The sequence below is a fragment of the Canis aureus genome, chromosome X (genome assembly GCF_053574225.1).
Source record: "Canis aureus isolate CA01 chromosome X, VMU_Caureus_v.1.0, whole genome shotgun sequence".
NCBI classification, from domain to species: Eukaryota; Metazoa; Chordata; class Mammalia; order Carnivora; family Canidae; genus Canis; species Canis aureus.
The window spans coordinates 74,526,416-74,548,422 of NC_135649.1; the positions used below are offsets into that span (position 1 = coordinate 74,526,416).

General features: G+C 40.6%; 1 protein-coding gene across 3 annotated transcripts in view; it reads left to right on the top strand.

Annotated features, from left to right (window-relative positions):
- The window catches only part of ZC4H2 (zinc finger C4H2-type containing), a 61,746-nt gene extending 48,415 nt beyond the window's left edge, over positions 1–13,331 (top strand). For 2 of the 3 annotated variants that reach the window (XM_077887397.1, XM_077887399.1), the window contains 4 exons: positions 7,448–7,619; positions 9,186–9,358; positions 10,191–10,353; positions 11,870–13,331. In XM_077887397.1, coding sequence (XP_077743523.1) covers positions 7,448–7,619; positions 9,186–9,358; positions 10,191–10,353; positions 11,870–11,983 — 622 coding nt within the window. In that variant the 3' untranslated portion in view covers positions 11,984–13,331. The remainder of the gene's footprint in view (positions 1–7,447; positions 7,620–9,185; positions 9,359–10,190; positions 10,354–11,869) is intronic. The other variant, XM_077887400.1, reaches the window with a different exon arrangement.
- Positions 13,332–22,007: the final 8,676 nt, after the last annotated feature.

A 22,007-nucleotide genomic window follows, 5' to 3' on the forward strand; every position in this document is an offset into this window, starting at 1 on the left:
TGTCTTGTTCCTGATCTTAGGGGAAAGGCTCCCAGCATTTCCCCATTGAGAATGATATTTGCTGTGGGCTTTTTGTAGATGGCTTTTAAGATGTTGAGGAATATTTCCTCTATGCTTACACTCTGAAGAGTTTTGATCAGGAATGGATGCTGTATTTTGTCAAATGCTTTCTCTGCATCTATTGAGAGGATCATATGGTTCTTCGTTTTTCTCTTGCTGATATGATGAGTCACATTGATTGTTTTATGAGTGTTGAACCAGCTTTGTGTCCCAGGAATAAATCCTGCTTGGTCATGGTGAATAATTTTCTTAATGTACTGTTGGCTCCTATTGGCTAGTATCTTGTTGAGAATTTTTGCATCCATGTTCATCAGGGATATTTGTCTATAATTCTCCTTTTTGGTGGTGTCTTTGTCTGGTTTTGGAATTAAGGTGATGCTGGCCTCATAGAACGAATTTGGAAGTACTCCATCTCTTTCTATCTTTCCAAACAGCTTTAGTAGAATAGGTATGGTTTCTTCTTTTTTTTTTTTTTGGTATGGTTTCTTCTTTAAAAATTTGATAGAATTCCCTTGGGAAGCCATCTGGCCCTGGACTTTTGTGTCTTGGGAGGTTTTTGATGACTGCTTCAATTTCCACCCTGTTTATTGGCCTGTTCAGGTTTTCTATTTCTTCCTGTTCCAGTTTTAGTAGTTTGTGGCTTTCTAGAGCTGCATCCATTTCTTCTAGATTGCCTATTTTATTGGCGTATAGCTGTTCATAATATGTTTTTAAAATCGTTTGTATTTCCTTGGTGTTGGTAGTGATCTCTCGTTTCTCATTCATGATTTTATTAATTTGAGTCTTCTCTGTCTTCTTTTTAATAAGGCTGGCTAATGGTTTATCTATCTTATTAATTCTTTCAAAGAACCAACTCCTGGTTTTGTTGATCTGTTCCACAGTTCTTCTGATCTAAATTTCGTTGTGTGTTCTAATCTTTATTAACTCTCTTCTTCTGCTCGGTGTAGGATCTACTTGCTGTTTTTTCTCTATCTCCTTTAGGTGTAAGGTTAGCATTTGTATTTGAGTTCTTTCCAGTTTTTGAATGGATGCTTGTATTGCTATGTATTTCCCCCTCAGGACTTCTTTTGCTGTATACCAAAGATTTTGAAGAGTTGTATCTTCATTCTCATTAGTTTCCATGAATCTTTTTAATTCTTCCTTAATTTCCTGGTTGACCCTTTCATCTTTTAGCAAGATGGTCCTTAACCTCCACGTGTTTGAGGTCCTTCCAAACTTCTTGTTGTGATTTAGTTCTAATTTGAAGGCATTATGGTCTGAGAATATACAGGGCACAATCCCAATCTTTTGGTATCGGTTCAAAACTGATTTGTGACCCAGTATTTGGTCTACTCTGGAAAAACTTCCATGTGCACTTGAGAAGAATGTGTATTCAGTTAAGTTTGGATGTAAAGTTCTGTAGATATCTGTGAAATCCCTCTGGTCCAGTGTATCATTTAAAGCTCTCGTTTCTTTGGAGATGTTGTGCTTAGAAGACCTATCGAGTGAAGAAAGCGCTAGATTGAAGTCACCAAGTATAAGTGTATTATTATCTAAGTATGTCTTAATTTTGGTTATTAATTGATTGATATATTTGGCAGCTCCCACATTCGGGGCATATATATTGATGATTGTTAAATCCTCTTCTTGGATAGTTCCTTTAAGTATGATTTAGTGCCCCTCTTCATCTCTCACTACAGTCTTCAGGGTAAATTTTAGTTTATCTGATATAAGGATGGGTACCCCTGCTTTCTTTTCAGGACCATTTGAATGGTAAATGGTTCTCCAACCTTTTATTTTTAGGCTGTAGGTCTCCTTCTGTCTAAAATGAGTCTCTTGTAGACAGCAAATAGATGGGTCCTGCTTTTTTATCCAGTTAACACCCTACCCTTTTGGTGGGGTCATTAAGCCCATTCACGTTCAGAGTTACTATTGAAAGATAGGAGTTGAGTGTCATCATGATACCTGTTCAGTCCCTGTTTTTGTGGATTGTTCCATTGGACTTCTTCTTAAAGGGGAATTTTAAGAGTCCTCCTTAAAATTTCTTGCAGAGCTGGTTTGGAGATCACATATTCTTTCAGTTCCTGCCTGTCTTGAAAGCTCTTTATCTCTCCTTCCATTCTGAATGAGAGCCTTGCTGGAAAAACTATTCTTGTTTGCATATTTTTCTCAATTAGGACCCTGAATATATCCTGCCAGCCCTTTCTGGCCTGCCAGGTCTCTGTGGAGAGGTCTGCTGTTAAGCTAATACTCCTCCCCATATAAGTTAGGGATTTCTTGTCTCTTGCTGCTTTAAGGATCTTCTCTTTATCTTTGGAATTTGCAAGCTTCACTATTAAATGTCAAGGTGTTCAATGGTTTTTATTGATTTTAGGGGGAGATCTCTCTATTTCCTGGATCTGAATGCCTGTTTTCCTTACCAGATTAGGAAATTTTTCAGCTATGATTTGTTCAAATACATATTCTGGACCTCTGTCTCTTTCGGCGCCTCAGGAATCCCAATTAAACGTAGGTTTTTCTTCCTCAGGCTGTCATTTATTTCCCTTAATCTATCCTCATGGTCTTTCAATTGTTTGTCTCTTTTTTCCTCAGTTTCCCTCTTTGCCATCAACTTGTCTTCTATGTCTCTCACTCGTTCTTCCACCTCGTTAACCCTCATCGTTAGGACCTCTAGTTTGCATTGCATCTCATTCAATTGATTTTTAATTTCTGTCTGATTAGATCTAAATTCTGCAGTCATGAAGTCTCTTGAGTCCTTTATGCTTTTTTCTAGAGCCACCAGTAGCTTTATAATAGTGATTCTGAATTGGCTTTCTGACATTGAATTGTAATCCAAATTTGTAACTGGAGAGAGGACTGTTTCTGATTCTTTCATTTGAGGTGAGGTTTTCCTTGTAGTCATTTTGCTCAGTACAGAGTGGCCAAAAACAAGTTGCATTGGGAAAAGAGGAAAAAGAGAGAAGAGAAAGAAGAGAAGGAAATGAAAATAGAAAAAAGAGGAAAAAAAGAAAAGAATGTGAAGAAAAAGAGAAAAAAGGGGGGGAAGCAAACAGAAATCAAAAAGAAAAAAATACAAGGGGTAGTATCCTCTGATTCTGTGTACTGTAAGTTCCTTGACTTCCCCTGGAACTTTCCAGTGCTGCTCGGTTAATAATTTGTTTTTTGCCTGTCTAGCTGGTCTTCTGGGTTTCGAGCCTGTTGTGCTGATTGTCCGGTGTTAGCACTTGGGGGAGCTGCTCAGCCCCCTGCCTGGTGCAGGGCTCAGTGAGTGATTTTTAAGCTGCTTATCAGGTGAGGCCACTGTGAGGCTCAGTGGGGGTTGTTTACCCTGTGAGGCCCCAGGAGGAACAACCACAATGGTGGCGGCCAGCTCTGGATTCCTGGATTCAGCTCAGGCAGTAACTACCTAGCTCTCAGTCTGCAGGGGCCTGGATGCTCCCAGGACGGACCGCTAATCTGCTCAGCTTGGGGTAGGAACGTTCTTGCTGTTCTGTGCCCTCCTGGCCTCTGCCTGTTCCGGGGGGGAGGCCGGATCCTGGGCTGTGTCCCCGTTTCCCTGTGATCCCGGGCCTGCACTGTTGATTTCGCGCTCCTGGGCCACAACGCCCCCTGTCCGCGGAGCCACCGCCTGAGCCCCTCCGAGCTGCTCCCAGGGCAGCCCCCTCCGCACGGAGCCTCTTCCTCTGCCGGAGCAGCCCCCGAGCTACTCCCGGGGCCACGCAGCCTCCTCCTGCGTGGAGCCTCTGCCGGAGCCGCCTCCGAGCTGTTCCCGGGTCCAGCCGTGCGAGAGCTGCAGCCCTTTAGGGAGCTCGGCACGCTCTCCCTGGGGCGCTGGTGCTCTGTTAGTGTCCCAGGGAGCCTGAGGGCATCCCCGCCCTTCCTGGGGTCCTGCTCTAACTCCCTGCGAGAGCCTTTCCACCCGGGAAGATTGGTGAAGCTCCCGCTTCTCCAGGATGGGGCTTTCCGGTCCTGGGGACACTCGCCCCGGCCTTGGCCTGGCTCTACTTGGGGCCCCTTCCCCTTGGATGCCTTTTGTTTCTTTATTTCTTTTTTCCCCGGTCTTCCTACCTTGATAGAAGTGTGAACTCTTCTCACTGTAGCATTCCAGCTGTTCTCTCTTTAAATCTCAGGCCGAATTCGTAGATTTTCAGGATGATTTGGAAGTTATCTAGGTAATTTGTTAGGGACAGGTGACTTGGGGACCCTACTCTTCCGCCATCTTGCCCCGCCTCCCTGCCCCTCGTTTTATAGTGACTCCAGGAATCTTGCGTCTTCACTGCTCCTCCTGTAATTCTGTCAGATTATTCTGTTAAGTACTTTTCTGTCCTGCAAAATCCGATGCAGATTTTTAAAGTTCCAGCTTCTCCAGGGCTGGGGTCTCCTGCCCTGGAGGCTTTTGCCTCACTGCTTTTGCCCAGCTAGTTGTTGTTCCCCTCCCCCACTTTTTTTTTTGTCTTGCTTTCATACCTTGTTAGAAGCAAAAATCTCTCCAAGACTGAGAAGTAAAGTGAGATAATCAGATTTTGTCCCTCTCCTGATGCTTGAAATACTACAATGATTCCCCCTTCTCCTAAGGATAAAAGTCCTAACTCCTCATCTCAATCCCCAGGCCATATTCTGGCATCCTCTTAATTTCATCTCAGGCCTCCTCCCTCATATAGTAAATGCTCCAGCCACACTGACCTTTGTTTAATTCATCTAATGTGCCATTTTCTTTTCTGTGCCAAGGCAATTAATTGCTCCTGCTATTCTTTCTGCCTGGACTGCTTTCCTCTGTGTCTACGTGCACTTTACCAGCTACCTCCTACTCATTTTCCAGGTTTTGCTCCAATTTTCACATCCACAGATTATTAGGATAGCTTCTGGTGAATGTCCCTTTGACTTTACAATGTCCCTTAGACTGTTATATCCCTTTATTGTGTCTTCCTATTGCATTCTGCATCTCATCTTTACTACTCATCACATAGTTTTTCATGTAGCAATGTGTTCAGGGTCCATTTTAGTCATTAGATGAATTTTCCTGTCCACAGACTATTCTGTTTTTTGTTCTATTCCTTGCAACTGGTATAGTGCATGCCTCATGATAAATGTCCCATAAATATTTGTTAAATAGAGTTTATATTAAAATCCTATATAATTGGTACATAATAGGTGTTCAATACATATAAACTATAAATATAGCTGTTATTATTATTGTCTAAAAACAGATAGCTAGGGAATGGTAGAACCCAGATTTATACCCAGGTCTGAATCTAAAGCTCATGTTCCTTTTATAATATGGTTCTGCTTGCAGAAATGGATTGTAGGCTGAGCACTGTCACAGATTGCCTTAGGATGATATACTATATCTCACTCTAAATCTCAATTTTCTCATCTGTAAATTGGGGTAGGAATAGGCAAAATTCAGATTGCTCTACATGTAATGTAGAGGAGGAAAATGGAAGTCTAGATAGGAGGGGCTCTATATAGTTAGTTAATTGGCCAATACAAGTCAGTTTCACCCTCTTCAAGGCAGTTGAACAGGTATACCAAGAACTCTTATTATGTTTATGCTCTTTAGTCAGGGCAACCCCACTCAGTTAGTGTGGCATAGTGGGTGGTGTTAGAGGGCCCTGTGTTCAAATCTCAACATCCCATTTACTAGTTCTGTGGTCTTGGGCAAGTTGCTACCCTGAACCTCAATTTCCTATTTTAGAAATGGGATAATAACACCCATCTTTTGTTTTCACCCTTTCTAGATAACAAAATACAATAACATGAAAAGAATTTTTGAATAAATAAAGAAAAATTTCTCCCATTATCCTATCCACCTAACACAAGTCTGTTTGTGGGTCTGTGCCATTGAGGGTCACCTCTTAAGGCAGGAGCCATGAGAGAGAGACTAAAGACAGAAACAGGCTAAAGCCAGAGGCCAGAGTCTAGGGTATAGAGCAAGAGCACCCATGGAACGGCCTGGAGCAAGGGTGAAAGCCAGCTACTGATGCAGAAGAAAGTATCTGAGTGATGGATAACAGCTAGGTAGTACCTGAAAACCAGAAAGTAGAGAGCCATCGGGAGGATAACAATGTGCCCTAGAGGGGCCTCCTTCCAAATTTTTGTGTCCTTTTTATTTAGGCATGCTTCAAATGGTCTTAAAGGTCCTTGAAACTGTGCCAGTATATTTTGTGCATGTATATTTTGAAAAATGCAATCCAAGTATATACAGTTTTCCATTAAGTATCATATCTTCAATATTTTCCATGTCATAAGTCTTCATAGTGATTACTTTTTATGGTTTCCAAATATTGCAGTCTTTCCCATAGTCCAGAATGAACATTCCTGTGTACTAATGTTTTGTTTCCCTTAATTATTTCCTTAGAATAAATTCACAGGTGTGCGATTACTGAACCAGAATGTATACAATTGGGATTTAACAACCAGATACAAGTTTTATTTTTTAGGAAAAGAAATGAGCTATAGTTCTTACATTCCACTTCCTCTTCTGGAACTGAAGGGTGGACTCTGTAGAGTTGTGCAGTCCTGTTAACCATGTGTGATAGTATAACATTAAATTAATTAAAATTTAAAAAATTAATTAAAATTAAATAAAATTCAAAATTCAGTTCTTCAGCTGCACTAGCCACATTTCAAGTACCCAGTAGCTACATGTGTGTATTGGCAACTGTATGAGAAAGTATAGATATAGAAAATTTCCATCATTGTAGAAAGTTTAATGGACGGTGCTCCTGTAGGAGTTTCTCAAAGGTCATGGTTGGCATCTTGGGTTGGAGTTTTTTGTGATGTAGGACTTTCCTGTGCATTAAGAGGCTATTTAGTGTCTCTGGCCTATGGCCACTACATGCCAGTAGTGTTTTATCATGAATCATTCTAACAGCAAAAACCTCCATGTTTGCAAATGTTCCATAAAGGAATACAATTATCCCCTTTTGAGACCCACTGAGCTTCAATCTTAGAATAAAGGATCTTCTAAGAAATGGGTAGGAAATATCAGAAAGGGAGACAGAACATGGAAGACTCCTAACTCTGGGAAACGAACTAGGGGTGGTGGAAGGGGAGGAGGGCGTGGGGTGGGGGTGACTGGGTGGTGGGCACTGAGGGGGGCACTTTAGGGGATGAGCACTTGGGTGTTGTTCTGTATGTTGGCAAATTGAACACCAATAAAAAATAAATGTATTATTAAAAAACATGAAACAATATGAAAGAAAGAAAGAAAGAAAGAAAGAAAGAAAGAAAGAAAGAAAGAAAGAAAGAAAGGATCTCCTAACTTTTGGAGGATGGCTTCAAGTTGGGTCTGCCTGGAGAATGAAAAGCTTAGGAAAATAGCCCTGGCTCAGGGCTAAATCTGTATTCTATTACCATTTTCCTACCTTTTCCTGCTGATCTGTTTCTTGCTTTTTGGTAATTGCAGGAACAAGACCCTTCAGATGGAGAAAATCAAGGCACGTTTGAAGGCTGAGTTTGAGGCTCTTGAATCAGAGGAGAGGCACCTGAAGGAATATAAGCAGGAGATGGACTTGCTGCTACAGGAGAAGATGGCCCATGTGGAGGAACTCCGACTGATCCATGCTGATATCAATGTGGTACGTGGCTGGCCGCCTGAAGCCTACCTCTGGGCCCTTAGTTGAATAGACAGTAATGAGTACTGTGGCCTCTCCTTGAGATGTGGCTGTGGCCAACTTAGGGGAGTAAGCATCAGGTTGTGGTAGAATGGAAGAATCCAGGAGTTCTGAGATCTAGCTCTGGCTCTGTCACTGAATATCACTGGACAAGTCCCTTTTTCTCTTAGGCCTCGTTTTCTCTCTTTGCTGTTACAGGGATTCAGTCACCTCTAAGGTCTCTTTCAGCACTTATGTGCTGTCATTCTGGGAGTCTGGGAGTTGAGAGTTAGCCTTGGAGTAAATCAGAGCAGACAGCTGCCTCTGGGGTCTAGCTCAACGGGCTCCAAAGCTTCCGAGTAGGCTAAACAAATAATCTCTGCCACCTTACTAAAGTGTAGCTCCCTCATTAGAGTCTCTTTTTGAGATACTTGGAACATGGGGAATGAACTGTCTGCTAAGTTGATAAGTTTCCCACTTTTTGGAGTTATTCAAGCACAGTCTGAATGATTACCTCTGGGCTGCAAAATTGATGCACCAGGAGGAAATTTAGAGGTGCTGACTTAGGAGATCCTTTTCAATCCTTTGAGCCTATGACAATGAGAAGCAGTTTTTAAAAATTACATTTGAAGGAGTTAAGTTTCTATTCTTAGGAAACTCATTTCTATGGCAATACCTATTTCCTGATATTGCCAAGCCTAGGATTTTAAAGGAAATATGAATGTGATTTGGACAGTAGGTACTTGGTATTTCCTGTGTCACAAGATCACAGGATTCCAGGGTCTCATGAACTGTTGCCAACTAACAAAGGATACAAAGCCAATGCAAATTACAAATATTACCCACAGAGAGGCTAAGAATCTAAGTTAGTGGATTTCAAACTTAAACATGAATCAAAGTCACCTGGAAGAAGCTCTTAGAACATAGATTATTGAATTCAACCCTAGAATTTCTGATTTTTATATGCCTGAGGTTGTACCTGAGAATTTGCATTCCTAATGAATTTTCAGGTGATGCTAATGCTGTTGATCTGGTGACCACATTTTGAAAATTACTGATCTAAGATAAAAACCACTGGCTTGGGAAGAAGACCTTATTCTTTGTCTATGCTTTGCCCCTAAGAAGTATTTCTCTGAGGAAGTTTCTTTTTCTTTCTGAGTCTCAATTCTCTGATCTGTAAAATGGTGGTGAGATGGACTAAATCAGCTCTAAGGGCCATTCTAGCTTTAAGGTGCTATATTTGTATAATAACTACCATTTATTGAACCTTTACTCTTTGGTAGCCCCTGTACTGAGAGCTTTATATGAATTAAATCACTGAATCTTCATAAGATTATATGAAATAAGAACTATTAGTATCACCATTATAAAGATGAAAAAAACAGGCATGATGAGTCACATATAATACATGGTGAATGAAGGACTTGACCATAGATTGGTCTGGCTCTGGACCCTGAGCTATTTTATCCATCTAGCTGTAGAGCCTTGCATTGTTGCATTGCTGACATTGTTGGTGTCTTTTCTCTGTACCTACCTCACTGTGTGTTCTAGATGGAAAACACCATCAAACAGTCTGAGAATGACCTAAACAAGCTGCTAGAGTCTACCCGGCGGCTACATGATGAGTATAAGCCACTGAAGGAACATGTGGATGCCCTACGCATGACTCTAGGCCTACAGAGGCTCCCTGACCTATGTGAAGAGGAAGAGAAGCTCTCTTTGGAGTAAGCTGCCTACTCCCTGTCCCTGTAACACACATACAACACACACACACATACACACGCAGAGGCGCATATACATACATAAAACCTGGTCTAAAGTCATGGTTCTCAGTCCTAGCTTCAGGCCTGTCAGTATGACCTTGGACAAGTCTCTGTGTACCAAAATAAGGATGATTAGACTAGTATTACTGGGAAGCTTTTAAAATTCTTTGTGCAATTTTGATAACACAAGACTGTGTCTATGACTCTGTGTGTGTGTGTGTGTGTGTGTGTGTGTGTGTGTGTGTGACTCTTAAGAGGTGACTTCCCAAGTCAAAGTCTAGAAGGGGTGTCTAGAAACCTTTGAAAATGTTGAAGGCTGGGCTTTCATGGTCTCCAGGTGCTATCCTGGAACTTTATCTAGAGACCTAGATACTCACCTTACAGAGAGAGTTCAGTTTAGTAGAAGGAGGCACACTTCTTAAAGTAGAACGGGCTGCCTGTGGAAGTGTTGAGCTTCTTCCTAGAGGTATGTGAGCAGAGGTCTGGGACACTTAATGAGAATATTGCAAGGGTAAATGGGATGAACAGTAAGCAAGTGCCCTTTAAGGACTTTGTTAGCCCTGGGAGTCTTGATTTTCTGGATCTGTCAGAGCCAACAAAGAGAAGGATTACCCTTCCCAGCAGACAATGGGCCAGGTAGTGAAGGAGAAGAACCTTGTGCTGGGGAGGATACAGGAACTTTCTATAGTGAGCCACAGCCCCGCCCCTTTGGTTCTGTGACATGGAGTCTTTAAGAGGGGCAAGGTTCTCCTTGCTTTCAGAATGATCTAACTAATGTCTTTCATTTCCAAAGTTACTTTGAGAAGCAGAAAGCGGAGTGGCAGACGGAGCCTCAGGAGCCCCCCATCCCTGAGTCTCTGGCCGCTGCAGCTGCTGCTGCCCAACAACTCCAAGTGGCTAGAAAGCAGGACACTCGGCAGACAGCCACCTTCAGGCAACAGCCCCCACCTATGAAGGTAAGTGAGCTGAGTAGGGGTTGTGGAGGAAGCAAGGTATCTTCAAGCAGCCCCACGGAAGGCTAGGACTCGGGCTTTGTAGTTACATATTTGGTGCCTTCCTAAAACAGCCTTTGCTTGGGACACAGAGGAAGAGTTAGTATATATGTGCTGTAGCAGACGAGCTGGTTTCACTGCTTCACATTCCCAATGGGGCTACAATGCAGGAAGGTTGGCAGGCTCTACCAAAGGATAATTTTTTTTAAGTTAGAAAGACTTGTGCAAATATATAGTGAACATTTGTTCTTAATGAGGGAGTCAGCAGGATTACAAAGGTGGTTCCAAAAGCATTTGAAAAACAGTTAATTGGGATCCCTGGGTGGTGCAGCGGTTTGGCGCCTGCCTTTGGCCCAGGGCACGATCCTGGAGACCCGGGATCGAATCCCACGTCAGGCTCCCGGTGCATGGAGCTTGCTTCTCCCTCTGCCTGTCTCTGCCTCTCTCTCTCTCTGTGTGACTATCATAAATAAATAAAAATAAAATTAAAAAAAAGAAAGAAAAACAGTTAATTATGTAGTAAGAAAAGGAAAAGAATGCTGAAATAAGTTTGCAAATTTTTTTTTAATTTTTATTTATTTATGATAGTCACACACACACACAGAGAGAGAGAGAGGCAGAGACACAGGCAGAGCGAGAAGCAGGCTCCATGCACCGGGAGCCCAACGTGGGATTCGATCCCAGGTCTCCAGGATCACGCCCTGGGCCAAAGGCAGGTGCCAAACCGCTGTGCCACCCAGGGATCCCAAGTTTGCAAAATTAAATACAGAACTGGTTGATGTCCAATAAAATAAATAAATGTAACTTTTATGATTATCTTTTCTTTGGAACAGAAATAATCTGCATCTCTACTGGGAAAAAAATCATTTGTAGTTTATTAGCATAAATCACAGTTTGGACCCTGATCAATAGTAAATAGTCAAGAAAGGGACATTCTCCTAGAGCAGGGGTCAGCAAACTAGAACCCACAGACCAAGTCTGATTGGTTCTCAGTTTTTGTAAATAAAGTTTTACTGACACACACACATCTACCTGTTTGTTTATGTATTGTCTGTAGCTTCTTTCATAAAGAACAGGTATAGTTGAGTAGGTGTAGCTAAGACCACATGACCTGAAAAGTCTAAAATATTCATAGAGAAAGTTAACTGCTATCTGTCCTAGAGTATTAATCCTTAATAGGGCCCGTTGGACCATGCTCCAATATAATGCTAAAATGATATATAATTCTCATTTTGCCTTATTTCCAAATTCTGGATATTTTTCCTCAATAACCATCTTGGACCCTCATCCCTTTATAGCCTTTACATTCTTACATCTAGCACTGATCTCTCTACTTGGGTCACACTCTTTGAGAAGTGATAATAACATCTTCCTATTGGGAAATCACAATTGCTTTCTTGACCATTGGGGATGAGAAGGCTGAACCATAGGCTAGAAGAATCTGATCACTAACTTTCTTTGTCCTGTGTCCTCCCACCAGGCCTGCTTGTCATGCCATCAGCAAATTCATCGGAATGCACCTATATGTCCTCTGTGCAAGGCCAAGAGTCGGTCCCGGAACCCCAAAAAGCCAAAACGGAAGCAAGATGAATGAAGAAATGGAGAACACATAGAGCTCTGCTGCTCATAATTCCTTCCATGGCTAGAGTGATTAATTTCTTGATTTGAAACCACCCTGCCCCACCTCTACCAAGTTTCCTATTTAATGTGATGGAAGCACAACCTCTCTCCTTTGCTCTTCTTTCTTCTCTTGGGGTTTCTGATTTAAGAAGAGATATGGTTCAGGTGCTAATGATAGTGTGTCTGATGATCCCTTCTCTCCCACCCACATTTCAACTCCTGCCCTTATTTGATGCTGAGGGAAGGGCAGAGGCCAAGATGTGATTCTCTGCCTCGTGTCTGAGGCCTGGGACCTAAGCGCTGAGGGCTGGAGGAGGCCCTTGTTTCAGGTGAAGGCTCCAGTGTGCCCCCTCCTTATACTTTTACATTAGGCTCTGAAGGGGCAACAGTCTTCTTGCTGAACTTTCCAGTAGACTTGGTGTATATATCTTCCCCACAAACCCCTCCTCATCTCATGTTGTCTAAGGAAGGCCCAGAGGTCAGTTGGACAAGACCTCCTTTTATTATTCATTTGGGAAGCCTGGCTGCTATTATGGAGTTCACTCCCATGCCAGTTTCCCAGATAGGGTAAAGTTCTCAGGTATAGGTTGTGTGTCTAGAGATCCTGAGACCAGCAGGCCTTTCCCATAACCCTTGTTTTTCAAATCAATGACAGAATTTCCTCACAGTGAAATCAGTGAGCTGCAGCTATCCACAAGTCCTATGTAACTTGCTGCCTAGATTATCGGGCTCTACTGTACAGGCTGCCTTAGAATGAGAGGGGCCCCAGGCTGACATCTCTGTTGCCAAATGTTCAAAATCATTTTTATTCAAACCCATTATTCTGGCAGTTTCTCAATGATATATCTTAGGGGTTAAAGGCATGAGCTGATATTCAAGTGAGTGCCAACCATTTCACATAGGTAGGAGGGTGGAATTTCCCCTCCATTCATCCCTCCCTCTCTTGGGTCTGCTCTCTTGTAAAGCAGCCTCAGCTCAAGTCAGCTGCTGGCTACTCCCTTTCCTATAGATTGTTTTGGTGGCCTTCCCTTACAAAAGAAAAGGCACTAGGCTCCCCAAGCTCTACAGTTCTCCTCTCTACCAAAATCAGATCTCTAGTCAAGTCACTTTCAGATTTAAAAGACAGAGATGGAGGTTGGCTTTAGCTCCAAGTCTCAGTCCCTGGCTGGGGAAAGGGGATATTTTTCCTACCTTCCTTAACCATAGTTTTAAGTTGCCAGTGTTTGTTTATTCATAATATAAAAAGTTACTCTGCTTTTTGAAAGTGAGAGTGTTATATGTGTACAAATTCTTTTAAATAAACATTTGTTCATTTGAGTGAATGCTGAGGAGTTTCTATAAGTATCAAGTAACAGAAAAAATGTGGTGCCGTTTCCCCTTCTGGGTAGCTCTTCTTCACTTTTATTTCTCCACCCTACAAATGATGAGAGAAAACACACCACTGCACAATGATTTGCCCTATTATTATTATAATTCCATTTATTAAATATTAACTCAGTGTCAAGCCTCTGTAATACACTTAAAGTACATGACTGTATTTGATTTTCAAAACAATCTTTCAAGCTAAGTATTTTTTTATTTAAATTCAATTACCCAACATATAGTAGTACATCATTAGTTTGGGATGTAGAGTTCAGTAATTCATTGGTTGCAAATAACACCCAGTGCTCATCACATCACAGACCCTACTTAACACTCATCACCCAATTACCCCATCCCCCATACACTTCCCCTCCAGCAACCCTCTGTTTCTTTCCTGCATTTAAGACTCTCTCATGGTTTGTCTCCCTCTATGATGACTTCTCCTTCAGTGTTCCCTCTCTCCCCATATGATCCTCTGCACTGTTTCTTATATTCCACATAGGAGTGAAATAATAAAATTATCTTCCACTGACTGACTTATTTCACTCAGCAAAATACCCTACAGTTTCATACAAATCAATGTAAAGGATAAGTATTCATCCTTTCTAAAGGCTGAGTAATATTCCATTTTGTATATATACATATTTTTTACCCATTCATCTGTCAGTGGATATCTTGGCTCTGTCCAAAATTTGGCTATTGTGGGCATTGCTGCTTATGAACATTGAAGTGCAGATGCCCCTTCAGATCACTATATTTGTATCTTTGGGATAAAAAGATTGCAATTGCTGAGTTGTCAGGTAGCTCTTTTTTAACTTCTTGAGGAACCTCCATACTGTTTTCCAGAGTGGCTGTATCAGCTTGCATTCCCACCAATAGTGTAATAGGGTTCCCCTTTCTCTACATCCTTGCCCACATAGGCTGTTTCTGTCTTGTTAATTTTAGCCATTCCCACCAATGTAAAATGGCATTTCATTGTGGTTTTGGTCTCTACATCCCTAATGACAAGTGATGTGAAGCATTTTTTCATGTCTGTCAGCCATTTGTATATCATCTTTGGAGAAATATCTATTCATTGTCCCCTGCCTATTACTTGCCTAGATTATTTGTTTTTATGGGTGATGAGTTTGATAAGTTCATTATAGATTTTGGATAATAGCCTTTTATCTGATAAGAAACTTGTAAATATCTTCTCCCATTCTAAAGATTGCTAGATAGACTTTGAGTTTTGTTGACTGTTTCCTTTGCTGTGCAAAAGCTTTTTCTTTGATGAGGTCCCAATAGTTCATTTTTGCTTTTGTTTCCCTTGCCCTTGGAGACATGTCTAGACAGAAGTTCCTGAGGCCAAGGTCAAAGAGGTTGCTGCCTGTGTTCTCCCGTAGGATTTTGATGGATCTGTCTCACATTTATTTATTTCCTCCATTTTGAGTTTATCTTTGTATATGATGTAAGAGAATGGTCTAATTTCATTCTTCTGCATGTGGCTGTCCAATTTTCCCAACACCATATATTGAATGTCCATTTACCATTGGATAGTCTTTCCTGCTATGTTGAAGATTAGTTGGCCATAGAGTTTAAAGTCCATTTCTGGGTTCTCCTTCTGTTCCATTGATCTTTGTGTATGTTTTTGTGCTAGCACCACGTGTCTTGAAAATCACAGCTTTATAATACAGCCTGAAGTCAGGCATTGTAATGCCTCTGGGCTTGGTTTTCTTCTTCAATATTCCTCTGGCTATTCGAGGCCTTTACTGATTTCATGCAAATCTTAGGATTCCTTCTTCCAAATCTGTAATAAATTTCCATGGTATTTTTTTAAAAGATATAATTTATTTATTTGACAGAATGACAGAGAGTATACAAGCAGGCAGAGCAGCAGGCAGAAGGAGAGGGATAAGCAGACTCCCCACTGGGCAGAAAGCCTGACATGGGGATCCCTGGGTGGCGCAGCGGTTTGGCGCCTGCCTTTGGCCCAGGGCGCGATCCTGGAGACCCGGGATCGAATCCCACGTCGGGCTCCCGGTGCATGGAGCCTGCTTCTCCTTCTGCCTATGTCTCTGCCTCTCTCTCTCTCTCTCTCTCTGTGTGACTATCATAAATAAATAAATAAATAAATAAATAAAAATTAAAAAAAAAAAAAAAGAAAGCCTGACATGGAACTCAATACCAGGACCCTGAGATTGTGACCTGAACCAAAGCAGACATTTAACTGGCTGAGCCACCCGGGTGCCGTTGTCCATGGTATTTTGATAAGGATTACATTGAATGTGTAGATTGCTCTGGGTAGCATAAATATTTTCACAATATTTATTCTTCCAATCCATGAGCATGGAAAGGTTTTCCATCTCCTGTGTCTTCCACAATTTCCATCATAAGTGTTCTGTAGTTTTTAGAGTACAGACCCTTTGTCTCATTGGTTAGGTTTATTCCTATGTATCTTATAGAGTTTTGTGCAATTGTAAATGGGACCCATTCCTTAATTTCTCTTTCTTCAGTCTCATTGTTAGTGTACAGAAATGCAACTGATTTCTGTGCATTGATTTTGTATCCTGCCATGTGGCTGAATTACTGTATGAATTCTAGCAGTTTTGGGGTGGAGTCCTTGGGTTTCCACATACAGTATCATGTCATCTGTGAAGAGGGAGAGTTTGACTTCTTTCCCATTTGAATGCCTTTTATTTCCTTTTGTTGTCTGATTGCTGAAACTAGGACTTCTCGTATTATATTACTCAACAGTGTTGAGGGTGGACATCCTTGTCGTGTTCCTGATCTTAGGGGAAAGGCTTTTAGTTTTTCACCATTGAGAATGATATTTTCTGTGAGTTATTGTAGATGGCTTTTATAATATTGAGATACGTTCCTTCTATCTCTACACTTTGAAGAGTTTTAATCAAGAAAGGATGCCGTATTTTGTCAAATGCTTTTTCTGCATCAATTGAAAGGGATCATATGGTTCTTTTCTTTTATTAATGTGATCTATCACATTTATTGATTTGTGAATGTTGAACTACCCTTGCATCCCAGGAATAAATCCTACTTGCTCATGGTGAATAATCCTTTTAATGTACTGTTGGATTTTGACATCCATGTTTATCAGGGATATTGATCTGTAATTCTCCTTTTTGGTGGAGTCTTTATCTGCTTTTGGGATCAAAGTATTGCTGGCCTCATAGAACAAGATTAGAAGTTTTCCTTCCCTTTCTATTTTTTGAAACAGCTTCAGAAGAATATATATTAATTTTTCTTTAACTGTCTGATAGAATTCCCCTAGGAAGCCATCTAGTGTTGGACTCTGGTTTGTTGGGAGGTTTTTGATAACTGCTTCACTTTCCTTGCTGGTTATGGGTCTGTTCAGGTTTTCTGTTTTTTCCTGTTTCAGTTTTGGTAGTTTGTAAGTTTCCAGGAATGCATACATTTCTTCTAGATTGCCTAATTTGTTGGCATATAGTTTCTCATTATATGTTCTTTTAAGTGTTTATATTTCCTTGGCATTGGTCATGACCACTCCTCTTTCATTCATGGTTTTATTAATTTGGGTCCTTTCTCTTTTCTTTCTGATAAGTTTAGTTGGGGATTATCAATTTTATTAATTCAAAGAGCCAGCTTCTAGTTTCGTTGATCCATTCTGTTTGGTTGATTTCTGCTCTAATCTTAATTATTTCTCTTCTCCTGCTTGGTTTAGGTTTTATTTGCTGCTCTTTCTCCAGCTCTTTTAGATAAAAAATTAGCTCATGTATTTGTGACTTTTTAAATTTTTTAAGAAAGGCTTGTATTGTTATGTACTTCTCTCTTAGGGACACTGTAACTGTATCTCAAAGGTTTTGAACAGTTGTGCTTTCATGTTCATTGCTTTGTATTAATCTTTTTAATTCTCCTCCAATTTCCAGCTTGGCCCCTCCATTTTTTGTAGGACGCTCTTTAATCTTAGTGTTTGGGTTCCTGCCAAATTTCTTCTTGCGATTTAGTTCAAATTTCAAAGTACTGTGGTCTGAAAGTATCTAGGGAATAATCCCAAACTTTTGGTATCCATTGAGATCTGATTGTGTTGTCTCTTCTGAAGAAGAGAGTTCCATGTGAAGTTAAGAAGAATGTGTACTCTGTTGCATTAGAATGGAATGTTCTGTATATATCTGTGATGTCCATCAGGGCTAGTGTGTCATTCACTTGTTTCGTTGTTGATCTTCTGCTTCAATGATCTGTCCATTGCTGTGGGGGGTGGGTGATAAAGTCTCATACTATTAATCTATTATTATCTATGTGTTTCTTTAATTTGGTTATTAATTGGTTGATAAAATTTTCTGCTCTCAAAAAAAATTTTCTGCTCTCAAATTAGGGGCATAAATATTTATAATTGTTAGATCTTCTTGTTTGATAGACAAGTGTGATATAGTGTTCTTTAACTATAAGAACTATATAGTGTTCTTCTTCATCTCTTACTACAGTCTTTGGATTAAAATCTAATTTATCTGATAGGAGGACTGCTACCACAGCTTTCATTTGAGGTCAATTTGCATAATAAATGGTTCTTCACCCCCTAATTTTCAGTCTGAAGGTATCTTTAGGTCTAAAATGAGTTTCTTGTAGACAGCACATGGATGGGTCTTTCTTTTTTATCCAGTGTGATATCCTGTGTCTTTTGACTTGAGCATTTAGCCCATTCATGTTCAGAGTAACTATTCAAAATATGAATTTAGTACCGTTTTATTACCTGTACAATACCTGTTTCTGCAGACTGTCTCTGTTTCTCTCTGGTCTATATTACTCTTGAGTTCCCCTTTCACTTACAGGATCCCCCTTAATATATCGTACAGGGCTGCCTTGGTGGTCACATATTTTTTCAGTTTCTGTCTCTTCTGGAAGCTCTTTATGTCTCCTTTCCTTCTAAATGACAGCCTTGCTGGATAAAGTATTCTTGTCTGCATGATTTTCTCATTTAGTACCTTGAATATATCACACCAGCTCTTTTTGGCCTGCCATGTCTCTAGGGAGAGGTCTCAGTCATCTAATATTTTTCCCTCTGTATGTTAGGAATCTCTTGTCTGGAGTTGCTTTCAGGGTTTTCTCTTTATCTCTGAAATTTGCAAGCTTCACTATTATATATCCTGGAGTTGATCTATTTTTGTTGGTTTTGACAGGAGTTTTCTACCTTTTGGACTTGATGCCTATTTCCTTCCCCATATTAGGGAAGCTCTCAGCTAAGATTTGCTCAAATTTACCTTTTCCCTCCTGCCCCATGCCCTTAGGAATTCCAATAATTTAGGTTTTTTTTCATATGTTCACTTATCTCTTGAGCCTCTCCTCATGGCCTATTAGTTGTTTTTCTCTATTTTCCTGTTTCCGCCCTATCAACTTGTCTTTTATGTCACTTACTCTCTCTTCTGCCTCATTTACCCAAGCTATTAAAGCATGTAGGTTAAATTGCATATCAGTTAAACTCTTTTTAATTTCGGCCTGATTAGATCTTGTTTCTTCACTAAGAGGTTCTCTAGAGTGTTTTGTTTTTTTTCAAGCCCAACTAGTAACTTTTTAATTGCTATCCTGAATTGAATCTCTGACATTTTACTTAAATCCATATCCATTAGATCTGTGGTAGAGAGTATTAACTCTGCTTTTGTTGTTTGTTGTTGTTGTTGTTGGGAATTCCTAATTCTAACCATTTCGTCCAGTGCAGAATGGCTGTTCTTCCAGCTGGTCTTCTGGGGGAGGGTCTGCTGTGCTGATTCTCAGGTGTTGGTGCCTGGGCAGAGTTGCACCGATCCTTGCCAGCCTGCCAAGCTCGGTGTAAGCTGTTTGGTGTGTGAGGCTTTGTTCCCTGAAGGCTTTCCCTGCCTCTTTAGAGATTGAAAATAAAAATTTCCTTCCCTGATATCCAGCCCTGGAGCTGAAAGATTATGGTGTGTGTCAAATTCTGCAGACTTCTGTGTTGCCCACCTACTCAGATCCACCCTGGAAGAAGGCAGAGGGACACCAATTTGTGCAAATTGCAAGGCTCAGGCAGGAAGAGCTTTCACCAACTCCTGTGTGAGCCTGCTCTGCCTATCCCAGAGGAAGGTGGAGGGTTGCTGAGTTCCACTCCTTTGTAGGGACCCAGCATGGAGAGTGGTAACCAATCTGGCTGCAGTTTGAGGATTATGGCAAAGCAAGCCAGGAACACCCTCCTGGACTCTCTGACTTAAACTTGTTTCTCTTCTCCAGTGCTTGAGAACCCTGTTGGCTCAGGCACCCCTCTTCTTTCAGTGCTTCTGGGAATATTGAGACACCCCCCCTCGTCCCACCTGCCATTGTGCTCCATTTCACTACTGAGCACTTTTCAGGTAGGGAAGTCTCTCACAGAAGCAGATTTCTAAAGGTTGTGATTTTGAGATCCAGAGCCATATTACTTTCCAGTAGCTGGCCTTACCCCCACCTTTTATCTTCCGATATATCCTCTCCATTTTTTATTCCCTGCACTCCTAGTTGCAAACTGTGGCAAATTTTCTATTTGTATACTTCCAACCATTCCTTCCTTACATCTCAGGTTGATTTCATAGGTGTTCAGGATGATTTCATAGTTAGTTATCCAGCTAAATTAAGGGGACCAGATGAAATGAGGACCCCTACTTTTCCACCATCTTGCCTCCTCCCCACTGCTTCAATTTCCTTGCTGGTTATGGGTCTGTTCAGGTTTTCTATTCCTTCCTGTTTCAGTTTTGGTAGTTTGTAAGTTTCCATGAATGTATCTATGTCTTCCAGATTGCCTAATTCATTGGCATATATTTGCTAATAATGCATTCTTACAATTTTTTGTATTTAATTAATGTTTGTCATGATCTCTCTTTCATTCATGATTTTATTAATTTTGGTCCTTTCTATTTTCTTTTTTGATAAGTCTAGCTAGGGGTTTATTGATCTTATTAAGTAAAAAAAAACGGCTTCTAGTTTCGTTGATCTGTTCTACTGTTCTTCTGCTTTCTATTTCATCGACTTCTCTAATCGTAATTATTTCTCTACTCCTGTTTGGTTTAGGCTCTATTTGCTGTTCTTCTCCAGCTCCTTTAGGTGTAAGATTAGCTTGTATATTTGTGACTTTAAAAAAATTTTTTGAGAAAGGCTTGTATTGTTATGTACTTCTCTCTTAGGTTCACCTTTGCTGTTTCCCAAAGGTCTTGAAGTCATATTTTAATCTTCATTTATTCCCATGAACTTTTTAAATTCTTCTCTAATTTCCTGGTTGACCCATTCATTCTTTAGTAGGATGCTCTTTCACCTCTAAGTGTTTGAGTTCCTTCCAAATTTCCTTTTCTAATTGAGTTCAAGTTTCAAATCATTGTTGTCTGAATATATGCAGGGAATCATTGTAATCTTTTGGTACCTGTTGAGATCTGATTTGATCCAGTATGGAATCTATTCTGGAGAATGTTCCATGTGCACTTGAAAAGAATGTGTATTCTGTTGCATTAGAATGGAATGTTCTGTAAATATCTGTGAAGTCCATCTAGTCTAGTGTCTAGATTCAAAGGCCTAGTTTCCTTGTTGATCTTCTGCTTAGATGAGCTGTCCATTGCCGTGAGTAGAATGTTAAAGTCCCCTACTATTATTGTATTATAATCAATATAATTATTTATTTCTAAAAATATTTTATTTATTTATTTATTCATAAGGGACAGAGAGAGAGGCATACACATAGCCAGAGAGAGAAGCAGGCTTTCTATGGGGAGCCTGATGCCAGACTCTATCTGAGGACACTGGGATCATGACCCTAGCCAAAGGCAGATGCTCAACCACTGAGCCACCCAGGTACCCCTCAATATATTTATTTTTTTTAATTTGGTTTTTAATTGGTTGATATAATCACTGTTGGCAAATTAGGGCATAAGTATTTAGAATTGTTAGATATTCTTTTTTTTTTGTAGGTGTTGAAAAACAGTAGTATTTATATTTATTTGTTTATTTTTAAAATTTATTTTATTGGAGTTCAATTTGCCAACATATAGCATAACACCCAGTGCTCATGGATACTTTAAGTATGATATAGTGTCCCTCTTCATCTCTTACTACCATCTTTGGCTTAAAATCTCATTGTCTGATATGAAGATTCCTACCCAGCTTTCTTTTGAGGTTCATTTGCAAGATAAATAGTTCTCCACAGCCTCACTTTCAATCTGGAGGTGTCTTTTTCTAAAGGGAGTCTTTTGGGGCATGGGGCAAGGTGGTGGAAGAGTAGGGGCCCTCAATTCACCTAGTCCCACCAACTTAACTAGATAACTTTCAAAAATCAGTGGGGGAGGGGGCACTGCGAGGAGCTGGCTAAGGGCTAAAGCGGGAGGTAAAAGCCTCCAGGACAGGACAACCCAGCCCCGGAGAAGTGGGGACTTTAAAAATCCACACCAAATTCTTCCCAGATGGAAAAGCACTTAACAGGGAAATCAGGCAGAATCGCAGGAGGGAAATAATTTTCTCAACAGTAATCGCTAATAAATATTGTACTAAATTGTCATGAAGGAGTTCTTGTTTAATAAATGGACACATAAAAGTGAAAAAAAAAAAAGAATCGCAGGAGGGGCAATGAAACTTCCAGCTTCTCAGAGTCACAAATAGAGGAAGTAAGCTGGGGAAAAGTGCACCACAAACCATGGACTGATCTTGGTAAAGGGCTGGCG